General features: G+C 42.4%; 1 protein-coding gene across 1 annotated transcript in view; it reads left to right on the top strand.

Moving 5' to 3' along the window:
* The window catches only part of ATXN7 (ataxin 7), a 92,576-nt gene that overhangs the window by 34,161 nt on the left and 43,843 nt on the right, over positions 1–14,572 (top strand). The window contains 1 exon segment of the mRNA XM_024123753.3: positions 6,247–6,351. Coding sequence (XP_023979521.1) covers positions 6,247–6,351 — 105 coding nt within the window.

Here is a 14,572-nt window from a genome sequence, read left to right as displayed (position 1 = left end):
TAAAGGCACAGTTATACCCTTGACTTTCGGTGGCACCACAGGGACTTCATCTAATAACTTTAGTTACTCTCCACCCAATAATATTAGTACATCCATTTGCTGCTTCCTGTCCATCAAGTTAGGCATTGTTAGGCACTGTCACTGGAGCAGAAAACAAGACAGATGTGGAACTTAGTCTAGCCGGAGGAGATTAAGGCTCACACAGTTAGATGGATAGTTATAAACAGGGCATGGTGCCGTGTGACAAGGCTAAGTCATTGCTCTGAGAGCAGGTAACGGGGCTCTGACTAGCCAAGTCTCCAAGGAAGCGACATTGAATGTGAGACCATATGAAGTAAAGTAACAAGCCAGGTCAAGATCTGGAGGAAGGGAGTTCAAACAGAGGGAACAGCAAGCACCATGGTGCTGTGACAGGAGAGAGCATGGTGGGCACCAGGGGCAGAATGAAGGCCGGAGGGGCCAGGTGCAGGGTGCCAGCGGGGAGAGAGCCTTGTCAGGGCTCTTAGTTTTTATCCTAAGAGTAACTGGAAGCTACGCGAGAGTTCCAGATGTCAGTCATTACTTCACAGTCACACACTCCTGAGCTCACTTCTCAGACTCTGTGCTAGGCAAGGCAAGGAGTCTGCTGTCAGACAGGGCTACAGAGGCATCCACTTACCAATTACCATTCAAAAATCATAAAAGTCAGTGAGTGAAGGACTGTGATGGAGATATGAATGGTATGAGTAAGAGCACAGCTCTGGTTGAATGGCAGGAATTCCAGAAAGAAGAGAGAAGAGCTTTCTGTGCTGTAGGAACAGTTGTGTCCAAAAGGTAGGATTGCAGAGAACAGGGCAGGTTCTGAGAAGACCCACACAGTCTTGGGCCTAGAGCAGGTTGACTCAGCCTGGAGAGATGGGAGGAGAAAAGAGTGCTAGGGCCTTGCTTACAGAGTCCAAGTCCCACTTTGAAGCCAGCAGAGGTCTCCAAGGAGAGGAATGGCTTTATTACTTCGGCAGCAGAGTGGAGGAGGCTGAAGAGGGAAGCAACTCAGACCCTATTAAGGAGCTCTGTACCGGTGTGTGGAGGCCGCCAGGCTCTGACCGCGGGCCCTGGCAGTGGGGGCAGCACGGAGGAGGCAGCTTCTGGGAGCGTGTTGGGAGGTGCCTGGGCTTTTGAGCCCAGCAGACCTGGGTTCACATCTTGACTCTGCCACTCACTAGCTTGTGAGATCTCAGTGTCTGTGTGCCTTCGTCTCCTGAGCAATACAGTGGGCGTGCACGACTCCTACCTTACAGGCTGTCGGGGGACATTGATTGAGCACTTCCTGGGGCCTTCTAAGGCTTTGCGTCTTTTAGCTCTCTTACTCTTTCTACCCTGGGAGGTGCCTGGTGAATTAGGTACTGTGATCGTCAACATTTGACACATGAAGAGACTGAAGTTCAAAGAGGTTATAGAACTTGCCCAAGATCACATTGGATTCGGAGTGCTGGGGAGTGGCCCACACTGTTAGCCACTCTGCTTAAAATACCTGTGACAGAGAATAACTAACTGGGGAGGAGCTGGAGACAGCCCTTTGAAGAGATGACAGCTGAGCTGAGACCTGATGTGTGAGAATGCACCAGGCATCTTGTGAAGAGCAAGGGCAGAGCCTGGCCGAGAAAAAGCTTTCCAAGGAGAGAATGGAGGTCAGTGTGCCTGGAGCAGAGTGAGCCAAGGAGAGGGGAGCAGGGACTCGGGGGACAGGGAGTGAAGGGCGGAGGATAGACCTCTGGTGTATCCCATAACCTTGGGGGTTATGGTAAAGGCTTGGAGTTTATTCCGAGAGGAGTGGGAAGTCACTTGGGAAATTGTAATGGTATTTACGTGATCTGTTGAAGGATTTCGAAGAATCACTCTGGCAGTCGTGTGGAAGGGATTGTCGACCATGTGGGAGAGTTTCTTCCACAGTCCTGTAGGAAAGGTGCTGGTGACAGGCTTTACAGTGGTGGGCTGGACAGTGGAGAGAAATGGACAGAGGTGTTAGAGGAGAGCTGATCGGACCTGCTGGTGGCCTGGGTGTGATGAGGGAAAGAAGAGTCAGGGGTGTTGTGTGGGTTTTTAGTTTGAGAAGATGAGCAGGGTCATTTACCCAAAAGGGGGACGATTTTGGGGGGCAGGGAACAGGGCAGGGTGGAAGGCAAAGCTCTCTTGGACGTGCTTGTTTGATTTGAGATGTATGAAAGATATCCAGATGGCAGTGTCTAATAGGGAGGGAGTTGGATTTGTGAGTCTAGACAGAGCTCGGGAGCCGTCTGGGCTAGAGATAGAAATGTGGGAGTCGTTGGCATGTAGAAGTTTGGGTGCGTGGGAGAAGGGAGACACACAGGGTACTGCAAAGGTGAAATGCTTTGCTACAGCGCTCAAGTTTTGTTGTTGGGCACAGGCCTTAAAATGGGGATGGCAGCACCAAAGTAACTGTTCAGGACTGGCTTTGGCCAGAGGGCCTTCAGTCTGCACGGGACTGTGAAGGTTCTGCACACATGTGCTCATGTGTCCATGTGCTTAAACCCAGTCCTTCCTACCCTGCTGGCCTGGGGTCTCCAAAGTACATGACAGCCTTGGTGTGAGTGCTGGGCCACTCACTGATTGGAAGATTGGGGTGACCTGAAACCTGAGAAAGATTTAGGGCTTACACACGATAAAAATCCATTCTTTTAAATTAGGTCAGAGTCCATGGGGTCAAGTACAGTTTTAAAACTTTCACTATGTTTCATATAATGATTTAAGTTGTATATTTTAAGACCATTTTGTAAACTTTTTTTTTTTAACTCAATAGGAACTCATTTTAACTCGATAGGAACTCTGTTTTCTGTCATAAATGAAGCTTTTCCCTTCTTGCATTTGGGCAAGTTCCATGTGTTAATTTGTAGATGGGCTGATTGTGAACTTACACTTTGAAAGTATTCAGAAACATACGTACTGTCGCTCACAAAAATTATTTCATTTTCTCTGTTACCACAACATTCCACATGCTGTTCCTGTTGCTAAGGCCTCTGGAATGTCCTAATGCAGAAAAAGGATATAAACTCCTTTTTTTCCCCCAAAGAAGACATTTATTTAAATTATTTTGTATCCTTTAGCTTACATCCAAATATGGATATCTGAAAGTAAAGAATTCAGAAAGCTAAAATTAAAGTTGCTTTAGGTTCTCCAAACAGGAACTTGATCTCCAAACAGGGTAGCCTGAAGTGCGTTTAAGTGTACCATGTTTCTTTCCACAGGGATTGTGTGGGGGGGCGGGGGGGCGTGGAATTGAGGTCACACATGGTGCCAACCTCAGTTTGAGTCCTGGTTGTACTTTTTTGCTGGGTGAAATTAGACAAGTTCTTGTCTCCATTGGTAAAATGAGGATTATATTGAAGCATAAACCTTATGAAAAGTGCTTAGCTGAGAACCTGGCACAGAGTGGTCTCTCAGAAAATGCCAACTGTTTATCATTATGATTATCATCTTTATTGTCATTAATTGCAAATAATTATAAGTTATTGAGGAAATTGAACCTTTTACAGAAGTATAAATTCTTGGTCCCTCACAGAATGACCCCTACTCACTTAGTTTTATTAGTATTTCTGAGTCTCACAAAAGGATCAAAGGAATCAACAAAAAAAGAACAGTTTTCTACATAAACATCATTGTGGCCAGTTAAATTCTTATTATTTGAAAGGATTGATACAGTTTTTAATTTTTTACAATTGGCTTATTTATAAAGGGGTGGGAAGCTCGTCCCCAGCAGTATCTGGTATCTGGCAAAGTGACATTTTAAACAGCATTGCTTGAAATAGAGTGCTGTGAGAAATCACACAAACCAGGCACATTGCCGAGGCCCAAGTCTAAACTGAGACCACTTAATTTAATACTTTAACTACTGTTTAATTAATAAAACTGATCAAGTTGATTTCATTAATGAAACTGTTGATTTGATATTTATAGGCATTTCATACTTTTCAGCTCTAAGTTATGAATGTTTTGCCATTTCTGTAATTCATACTTAATTGTCCTATATCAGAGTGATTTAGCATAGGGATATATGGAAGTTAAGGTAAACTACTTTAAATTTTATTTATTTGTATGTATGTATGTATGTATGTGTGTATGTATGGTACGCGGGCCTCTCACTGTCGTGGCCTCTCCCGTTGCGGAGCACAGGCTCCAGACGCGCAGGCTCAGCGGCCATGGCTCGCGGGCCCAGCCGCTCCGCTGCATGTGGGATCTTCCCGGACCAGGGCACGAACCCGTGTCCCCTGCATTCGGCAGGTGGACTCTCAACCACTGCGCCACCAGGGAAACCCTAAATTTTTATTTCTAAAACTGAAATGTTGGGACTTCCCCGACGGTCTGGTGGTTAAGACTCTGCACTTCCAAGGCAGGGGGTGCGGGTTCAATCCCTGATTGGGGAACTAAGATCCTACGTGCCACGGGGCATGGCCAAAAAAAAGAAAAAGAAAAAAGGAAATGTCATGTCAAACTGTAGCCATTGAAAATGGCTTATTACATGTTGATCATTGAATGGATATAACCTTTCCCCTTCTCCCACATGTACTATTTTTAACTCAATGTGGGCATGCTTTCAAGGAAAATAGCACATTGTTTGGCTCTTATTTTTCATGAAATTGTTAAGCTTAGTCACAGAAGTCAGCAGTCTGTTAGAACCTTCTTCTGTTGTCTTATCAGTTTATGCCGTCAAAGGTGTTCAGCCCTGACATTCAACTTGTTGGAGTTGGAATCTGGAAGGAATTTCTAGAAATCCTATTCCTTCGGTCTTCAAGGGACCAAATTCAAGCCATTGTTGTGAGTCAGAATCAAATCTCAGCTATTGACTTAGACAAAGTAGTTCACCTGTCTGTGAATCAGTTTCCTCCTCTCTAGAGCAGGGTTATAAATATGGTATCTACCTAAGTAGTTGTGAGGATAAAATGAGATCATAGCTCGTAGAACCTGCTCAGTGCTGCTGCTGCATCCCAGAATCGTGTTGGTCCCTCGTATATTTCAGATTCACAGCTAGCTATCTGTGCAGTTCAGTGTAATAGAAACCGTTTAAGAAAATCTGACCTATAAGCTGTGTGTAGATATTAGATCATTAATTTGACATTTTAGAGATTATCATCACTTTACATCACCTCGGGGCATTTTCTGTTTCCTTTAAAACCACCAAGCCCACCCAAGCTGGAGAAAGTGTGAAATTAAATCTTACAGGAAAGAAAGCAGATGCTAATCAGCTTTTTGGATCTTTTTTCCCCCTTTAAACTTGGTATTTGGTCTACTAAAATATTTGCCTAATTGAAATGTGCTAATTATCCATTCATTGCAGATGTTCTAAATAGTGCTTATAGTGTAAAATGCCAACTCTGAAATATTTAAAAGATTTAGATTCTGGATTTGAACTGTTAGCTCTGTTCCCTAGGTTGTTACTAATAATTAATTGTCCACAGTTAGGACTTTTTAGTTAACCATATATTACCAGGTATCAAGTTACTGTACTTTGTTTTTATGTATTTGCAGATAGTCTAGTTTTACATTTGTATTTTAGTTAACTTCTTAGTATAAAAAAATTCAACTTGTATCTTGCCCTATTCTGGTAACTGAACTGAGATTAATGTATGAAATGTTGTGCTTGTACTGAGGTGGCATCTCTCCAGTGGCATCAGTGTGTAAACAAAGGACTAGAGCTTAGTTGTGACCTGAAGGAAAAAAAAGTACGAAAATCATTTTCTTTGTATTACATGCTGACAAAACCAGCAGTTTTACTCTTCAGTGAAACCTCTGCTTCCTTTCTTAACGGTTCCATAGAACTCAGAGACCAGATGGCTGGAATAGAATGCATAGTTAACCAAACAAAACCATTAGATGGTACAGCTTTGTGAATTGCTAGGCATTTTATGTGGTTGCAGATTCTTCCTCATAACCCTTGGTAGAGTTCATCTAAAGTTGCTTTATTGTGTGAATGTATTCATTGTTCGCATTTTAAAAGATTTGTCTGGTTTACCTCATGCTAATGATTTCTCGTGCATTTTATTTTAACCCATTATAATGGTATTTCTGTAAGCCTGATTTGATTTCTCTGTTTTAATAGTCATGGTGTGTCACATCAGTTACTTTTAAACTGGAACAACTTTTATCCTGTGTACTTTATTATAAGGCAGCTCCTTTAGAAAGTGTTGCCACCCCAGATGGTTTCATATTAACAGGAACCACATGAGTGAGTGATGCTCTCTTTCTTTATTGCAGACATGCCAATATTTGGTCTCTGTCCGGCCCACGATGATTTCTACTTGGTGGTGTGTAACGACTGTAATCAGGTTGTCAAACCGCAGGCATTTCAATCACATTATGGTAAGTGCTTAACCATTTAAAAATCATTATTAGAGGGTAAAAGGTAGAGCAGTATTAAACTTGAAGACCAGTGACAGCATGGGTAGGCTATAATACCCCTCCCCCTGTCAGGAAGTAGGTTTTCTAATTCATTGAATGGGGTAATGCCTATCAGATGTCGGGTATTTTCTGAATTTTCTTGAAAGGGATGTGCATTTTCTGATTTTTATTAAAATTAGACAGGAAAAAAATGTATTTTATAAAATCTTTGTTGAAATATTGCATCAGTGTAGTAAAAGGTTTGTTTCCTTCTAGATCCCACAGTTGTGAATTTAGTGGTTGGTAAAATTATATATACACACACAGAGTATAGAGACATGGCTTTTTTAAAGGAAATATGATTTTGAAATGTCCAAGTTCAGTGGTTCTAAATCTATCTTGATGTTGTAATTTGTGAACGTGATGAAGCTGTACTATCTTGCCCCATCAAAATGCGCATGTACTTAGAATGAAGCATTGTGACTTCAGGAGTTTCATGAACCTCTGAGCTGTCCCTGGTCTTTTAGGCTCCAAGCCTGTTGTTATCTGATGTCAATCATGTGAGAATCCAAATAAGCTTGTTTTTCCATTGTCATAATGCTGCCTATAGTGTTTTAAAAACATTCCGATCATAAAGCTTAATTTTATATCCAGTTAGATTCAGTAACAACTCGAAAGTATTTGAGTGCTCACCTTGTTTCAGGCATTGGGGATGTGGTATCATTCCTACCTCCATGGAGTTTAAAATCTAGCTGGAGAGAAAGGCAAAACTAACTAGACACATTTTTTTAAATGACTGCAAGTTGTTTTGTCATTGTCCTCACAACTACAAATGCAAGCTTGAGACAGGGAAGAACAACAGGGTCTTTCTGTAATAGCGTGTTCAAGCAAAGCCTCTAAGGAGGTGACCCTGGTGACCTGAGCCCTAAGTGATGAGAGGGAGCCACCCATGCGGCGATCTGGAATAAAAGCATTTGATACAGAGGGGAGAGCCAGTGCCCAGACTTGAAGAAGGCTAGTGAAGTTGGTGAGGGAAGTAGAGACTTGGGAAGTCAGACCATTTGGGCCAGGACCCTGTTCATGTACAGGCTTGTAGGCCAGAGGAAGAAGCCGCCTGGGGGCACTGGAAAGTTTATGTAAGGGAGTAACACAGGATCATCTCACTGGTTAACTTGCTGAGTGTAGATTGTGGGAGAAGGGTAGAAGCCGGGAGAATGGTTCAGAGGTAAAGATGATAATAGACTAAGGCTAAGTGGGGGAGTAGAGCTGGGGACACAGCCTAGCTAGCTTTGAACCTACAGGGCTTTCTGTCGGGCTGGATGCAGTTGTTGTAAGAGTCACAGTGTCATAATCAACATCCCACCTCTTCCCCCAAGGAATCTTTTATGTAATCATAAAAAGTTCTTTGAGTTTGTGGTTCTCAGCGAGGCCTGGGAGTAGGCACCAGAGTGAGTACAAAGCTGGATAAGATACTGTCTCCTTGCTTAAGACTCTAAGTGGCTAGTATCGGAAAAGGCTGTTAGTCAGTTGCCAAGTATTTTGGAGTTAAGGATTCTGAAGCCAGACTAGACTGGATTTAAATCTGAACTTGCAAGAACCATAGGTTAGTTCTTTGTCTTGAGCAAGTTTTCCAATCTTAGCTTCCTTTGTTATAATGTGGGGACAGTAATAGCAACCTCACTGGTTTCCAGAGAGGATGAAATGAAACAGCATGGTGAAGCCCCTCATGCAGTGCCTGACAGTTGATAGGTATGAGAGAGAGAAAAGCGTACAGCCGTAGATACAGGAAGATGTGGCGAAAGTCGTAAAACAGTCCAAGTTCCTAAGAATAAGGAGGAGCACAGATTGCTTCTTGCACGGTAACTCAGAGCAGGCTTCTTAAAGGAAATAGCCTTCACATTAGGCTATTCGGAAGAGCAGAATGGATTGTTTTTCCCACGTGCAGATTTTTTCCCATCAGTTTTTAGGTGTGTAATACATACATGTCCATTGTGGAAAACGCAGAAAATACTTAAAAAAAACAACAACTATAATACCCTAAAATTGGAAGTGTTCTGATGGGGATGGACAGGGCTGCCACATACAGCTGCACAGCTTGTGCACTGAACAGCCATGTTTGGTGGCTCCAGGTCGGCAGCAGGGATGATGGGAGCAAGTGCAGAGGCAGGAAATTCCAGGCTGTCTGGAATGTACTCCACGGAGTCTCCATTGGCCGGAGCTGGTGTACCCATGTGTGGAGAAGCTGTGTGCAAAGGCAGGCTGGGGCTGCTCAGAGAGACTCAGTGCCATCAGACACCCCTGGCCTTGATATGTCGGCGGGGACCTGTTGCAGGTTTTTTAGCGCCTGAGTGATGTGACTTAGAGATGCTCTGGAGAATGGGCAAAGTGGATTAGAAAGGAGTGTGAAAACAGCTGCTGTTTGTACCAAGGCCCACTTAAAGGTGTTACCTCTTCCAGGACTTCTGAGGCAGAAGGGGGCCCTCTTGGTCCCCTCTTCCAGAAGCACTTGACTCATTTACATACAGCACGTTTCATGGAGATGATTTTCTTTCTCTTCCTCTATCTCTCTCATAGAATGTCTGTGTATTGGGGGCGGGGTGTGGGTGAGGGGAGGGAGTGTCTTAAAATCATATTTCTGCTCTTTTTTTATCTACCAATATGTAGCATACACAGTGTCTTCTAATAAGGTACTTGTTCAATGACAAAGCAATTGTGGTGACTTCCAAAGTAGAAGAAGGTGTGGTGTGAATGCAGGATTTACATACATAATCCAATGCCTTTTGTGGCCAGGCAGGAAATGCAACTGATAAAGGCCCCTGGGTGGGGGCTTTGGACCCTCTAGTGGCAAGGGAAATTTAAAGCTGTAAGAAAGAAGAGAGTCTGGCAGAAAGATGAGGGCCAGGTGCTGAGAGAGGGATTCAGCTGGGAAGTGTAGAAGGAGGTCCCTCTTTGGGAGCAGCAGCCAAGGAGAAGGCTGATGGAAAAAACAGGAGGTTGGGAGATGGATAGTTGTGTGGGCTTGGGGGCAGCTCCACGCAGTGGAGGAAGGCACCATGTGATGGCTCTCGTCTGGTTTGGGAGTAACATCTTACTCACCTGGAAGGGAGAGGCAGTCAGGGGACCAGGACCAAGAACCGTTCCGATGTTGCCAGTGTCTCTTCTGTCTTTGGGGTGAGGGGCTGTAACAGGAAGAAATATTTGGAACCCGTTCTTTGTTGTCATTCCAGAAGGCTTATCACTACATGTTTGTTTTCCAGAGTTAACACCAAAAGACCAAAAATGTTTTTGAAATTCAAGAAATTTCTACAATCTGTTTATTACTATATTAGGAAGAACTCATACCTGCCAAAGGAGAGATTCTACTGTCTTATCTTTTGATGAAATTGGTGAAAATGTGTGGGTGGGCAGTCTTCTGTGAATTCATGTACTGCTGATGTTCATCTGTGACTTTTATGAACAAATGAGCAGTTGCTACAAAATTCAGCAGGCGGTTCCTTTAAAACCACTGCTGCCTGGCAGTGACAGGGAGGGAGCTACAGTGGCAGCAAGGCTTATTATAACTCAGTTCATGTTGTTGGTAATGTTATTCTGAATTGGTGAGGAGGTTATTACCCAGGGTAGCGAGAGACCTACAGACATAGCTCACTTTTTGTGCTTTGATTTATTGTTCTTCGCAGATAGTGCGTCTTTTACAAATGGAAGGTTGGGGGGCAACCCTGCATCAAGCACATTTGTTGGTGCCATTTTTCCAGTAGCATTTGCTGGCTTCCTGTGTCACATTTTGGGAATTCTTGAAACATTTCAGACTTTTTCTTTGTTACTATGTTTGTTATCATGATCTTTGATCAGTGATCATTGTTGGGACTACAGCTTGCTAAAGGCTCAGATGATGGTTAGCATTTTTTAGAAATAAAGGTTTTTTAAAAAAAAATAAAGTATTTTAAAATTAAGGCATGTACATTCTTTTAATTCATAATGCTATTGCACACTTAATAGGCTACAGTATAGTGTAAACATAACTAAGTATTGGGAAGCCAGAGAATTCGTGTGACCTGCTTCATTGCGATATTCACTTTATTGCGGTGGTCTGGAACCACACCTGCAGTGTAATATCTGTGGAGCGTGCCAGTACTTTTTTGCTAGCCGAGCTGCCTCTTTGGGAGTTAACTATTAACCAGGATTTCCATTGGAGCAATGATGGTGAGTGATTGTAGTGTCATTTTGGCATTTCTAGTTTCATAGTCTGACTGTTCTTGTAGTATAGATGGCTTTCTTTCTTGGAAACTGCACAGTAATACCATGCTTTGTTTTAATGTTTTGAAATAGTCCAGGCTGCCTCATATTTCTCTTCAGTTATTCAGTATTTTTAGGAGTGAGATGTTTCTTACTGCTAATTGTCAGATTTAAAAATATAATTGAATCAGTGGATCCCAAACCTGCTGTGCCTCCATATCAAAGGGGAGCTTCCTAAGTGGCCCCTTCCTACAGCCCACTGCAGACTAGCTGGCTGGGAGTCGCCAGGGATGGCACCCAGGAATCTGCATTCCACACAGCTCCCTAGGCTGATTCTGGCCCACAAGCTGGCCAGGATGCATTGTGCTCACAGCAGATCCCCTCACTCGGTAGGGGCTGCTGCTTTGTATTCCTGTGCTTGGCATAGTGACTAGCGCAGATCGGCGCTCGGAGATTTGTTGAGTCTAGCAAGGATGGCATGAAAGGAGACCCCTGCTTTTTTTAACTGATATTTAACTTTTTGTATTACGTGCTAGAAGTCTCACAGTACTTGCCTCTAAAACTTTACGTATGAAAGAGGACTGAGAAGGGTGACATTCCCTGTGGCCAGAAGCACCTTTCTTTTGAGGTTGTGAACCTAGTTGGGAATCTGAGCTGATCACTTAGTAATAAGTGTGTTGGTCCTAAACTGGCTACTGCATAGCGTAAACTTTGTATTCCTGTTTACATGCATGTACTCTGGATCCGAACATGTAGGATCAGCTGATGACTTGTTGGGGGCCTCTGGGGTTCTGTGTTGAAAGAGCTTCGCAGGTGATTCTGAGCAGCTGTGCACTTGCACTGCTCTGTGCTCTGCCACTTCTCTTTGAATTTGGTTGTGAAGACTACCGTAATTTCTCTCGTAGGCAGACATGGGCTGATCTTACCTAGGGGAAATAACTGAGTGATGTTAATTCAGCTCGGACAGGTGCTACGTTTAGCATCTCTATAATTAATTGAAACCTGCTCGAATGTCAGCTGTTGAAGTATTTTGCCTCTGATGAGTTAGGCTGACCCACTTTTTCACCTTGTGGCTCAGCCCTGAGTCCCTGAGCACATGTGCCTCTGCCACCTTTTCCCAATTTCGATCCACCGAGTTCCATCTTTATGATTTGCCTATTTAATGCCACCTAATATTTTTTTCTTTAAATCAAACCACTTCTATTTAAATAAATCTTTCACAAAGAAAACCTTACTAGAATCATCAACGGGGAAACTACTCTTCTTTGCCATAGATGGTAAGTGTGAAAATAAACACAGTGAAAAGATTAAATCCTTTGTTGCTGCTCTTGCCCGTGCCAGCACTGAGCCTTGAAGCCTGCTCTCTTAGTTATAAGCGAGACTAGCACGTTTTAGGTAAGTGTCATCCACAGAGTAGTGTGATGTTACCAGAAGACTTGAAAGAGATTTGGAAAGGGAGTAACTTTTCACTTGAGATTTAATGTTATTAATGTTGGAGAGTGATACCTACTCCATGTTTGGGGAAACACCAGCTCTAGCTGTTGGATTTGGTTTCCTCTGATGTTCAGGGAGCTGTCTTCTGAGGCTAACCCTAGCCTAGGAAATGCCTTACCGAGCGAGCAGTATTCTCAAATCTCATGTTGATCTGCAAAAGGATCACAGTTAAATGCCCTTTGCCATTTATCCATCGATATCACGTGTTGCGTGCCGTCCCATTGCTGTAAGTGGGGTGGGAGTCTGGGCTCGGTGTAAAACATCTGCCCCTCTCTCAGACCTCGCTTCGCAGATGGGGATGTCATAAATATGGCTTTTTCATAACTTTGTGACGGTACCTTTAGCAGAAACACCTCTGCAACCTGAGCGCTTTCTCCGCTTGGAGATATTACAAATCCTGTAAAATTCACAGCCACGTGTATTGCTTGGACTTAATGTTCCTTAAAGTGCACTGAGGTGGTTTGGATTCTTTTAGGTGCCAGGATAAATTATATTTTTCTAAAATGTCATTTGCAGCAGAGGATGAGTAAACAGAAATTATTCATACTTTTTTGAGCTAATTAATTGGTTTCAAAGACCGTCAGTGTAAGAGCAAAATGAATCTTACTCTATGAGATCCCGTGGGCTGTTTCTGGTAAAAGTGCCGATCCCATTGTTGACAACAATTTCACATAGTTGTGACCAATGATTGCCATCATATAATTAAGTTAATCTGCATCACAGAGCAGAGGTCTTGCTGTTTAATAAAGAACACCCTCTCCCTCTTGTCATCTGATGGACTTAGACCTGGAAAGTAACATATTCAGGTATTTTGAATGAGTTGTTTTATTTGGCTATTAAGTAACTTTGATTTTGGATAAAGAAAAAAATGTTTCTTTTTTCTCTCCAGTTGTTAGCTAAATTTGGCCTCTGCATTCTTATAATCTGGATCTTATTCTACTTTGAAACTTTCAGTGGTACTTAATCTTTTTAGGATTGGCATTCATTTAAAAGCCCACAGACTAATGATAATTTGTACGTGATTCACAAAGTGTTTTTGCATGTATTATCTTATTTCTTGTTCTTAGCGACCCACTGAATGGATGGTTTTAGTCCCAAGTTTACGGATCAAACTCCTAAATTAAATTTCATTCACACAGATAAAATGTCCGAGCCTGGGTTTTCTGTCTACTTACATCTGTTTCTTTTGCATATAATAAGGATGTATAGAGTTAAAAGAAAATCTAGAGTAGATGTAATGAATTCCACATGTCACAAAACTGTCATTAATGACAGATGTTCTAGTTCAGGTAGAATTTTAAGTTTGCTTAGAGTGGCTGGGTCAGCATTGTAAACCCATTACCTCAGAGAGGACATTTAGTAATTTGAAGGACGTAATGGTAGTAGGTAGATATTTGATTTAGCATAGTCATTGGATTTCTCTTCAGCCTGTTCTACTTTATTTAACCCTAAATCATAGTAGTTATCCAAAGCCAAGCTAACTCCTCTCTCTGTTACAGCCTCATAACATTTTTCAGCTTCTTTAGAGAATTGGTTGGCATATTTCTGCAGTTAGTATAAAGATTGAAATTTGTTGCAGAGCCAAAAATACTTCACTCTTTTACTTCAAAGACACACGCCAGGCCTTTCTCCAGCAGTCAGGGGCTGAGCCAGGGAAGGGAGCAAACCAGAGCAGGCACATCAAAACGTGAGCAATGTCAGGGTAGACATTAGTTTAATTCTCGAAGGAAATTCCAAGTTAACTATTTGATCTAAGCTTCTTGTCACTGAACAGCATGATGTAAAATTAATGCAGTGAATTCAGTTCTTCTTTACCACAAGCCAAATAGTGCTAATTAAAATTTTCAGATAACTTCAGTAGCATCAGATAAAGGATCACTTTGTCCCTAACCAATGTAATTTTATCTTTTTTTCTTAGTTATATAATAAGCAGGTACATTTAAAATGGTGTTATTTATGCCATTTGTAGGAGCAACATTTTAATTGCTAGTTATAAAATGTATTGATTTTCCTTTATACTGAAGTCTGCCTTTATTAAGGTCTGTGCCTTTGGGGTTTTTTAAAAAATCATAAACTGGAAATGAATAATATTCACATTTAACACGTATTTATTGAGTACCTCCTGTCTAGGCATTGCTCTCCACTGAACTAGGAAAGCAGTGTCTTTGATTTCATGCAGCTTAGGGAGGGTAGAGCGAGAAAGATGAAATCAAGTAAAATAAGATGATTTCAGGTAGTAATAAAGGCTTGGGATAGTGTGAGAGAATAACTGGGGCAAGGCACTTCTGGTAAGCGTAGTCAAAGAAAGCCGCTCTGAGGAGTTGATGTGTAAGGTCAGTGATGAAAAAGAGCTAGCCATTTGAAGATCTGGAGGAGCAGTGTTCCACAAAGAGAAAATAGAAGGTGCAAAGATCCTGTGGGGGGGGAATGAGCTTGGCAGAAAGGCCAGTGAGGAGGTAGAAAAACAGTGTGCAAG

This window comes from Physeter macrocephalus, chromosome 18 (genome assembly GCF_002837175.3).
Source record: "Physeter macrocephalus isolate SW-GA chromosome 18, ASM283717v5, whole genome shotgun sequence".
NCBI classification, from domain to species: domain Eukaryota; kingdom Metazoa; phylum Chordata; class Mammalia; order Artiodactyla; family Physeteridae; genus Physeter; species Physeter macrocephalus.
Note: the sequence above shows the minus strand (reverse complement) of the source record. Positions and strands in the feature narration are given on the sequence as shown.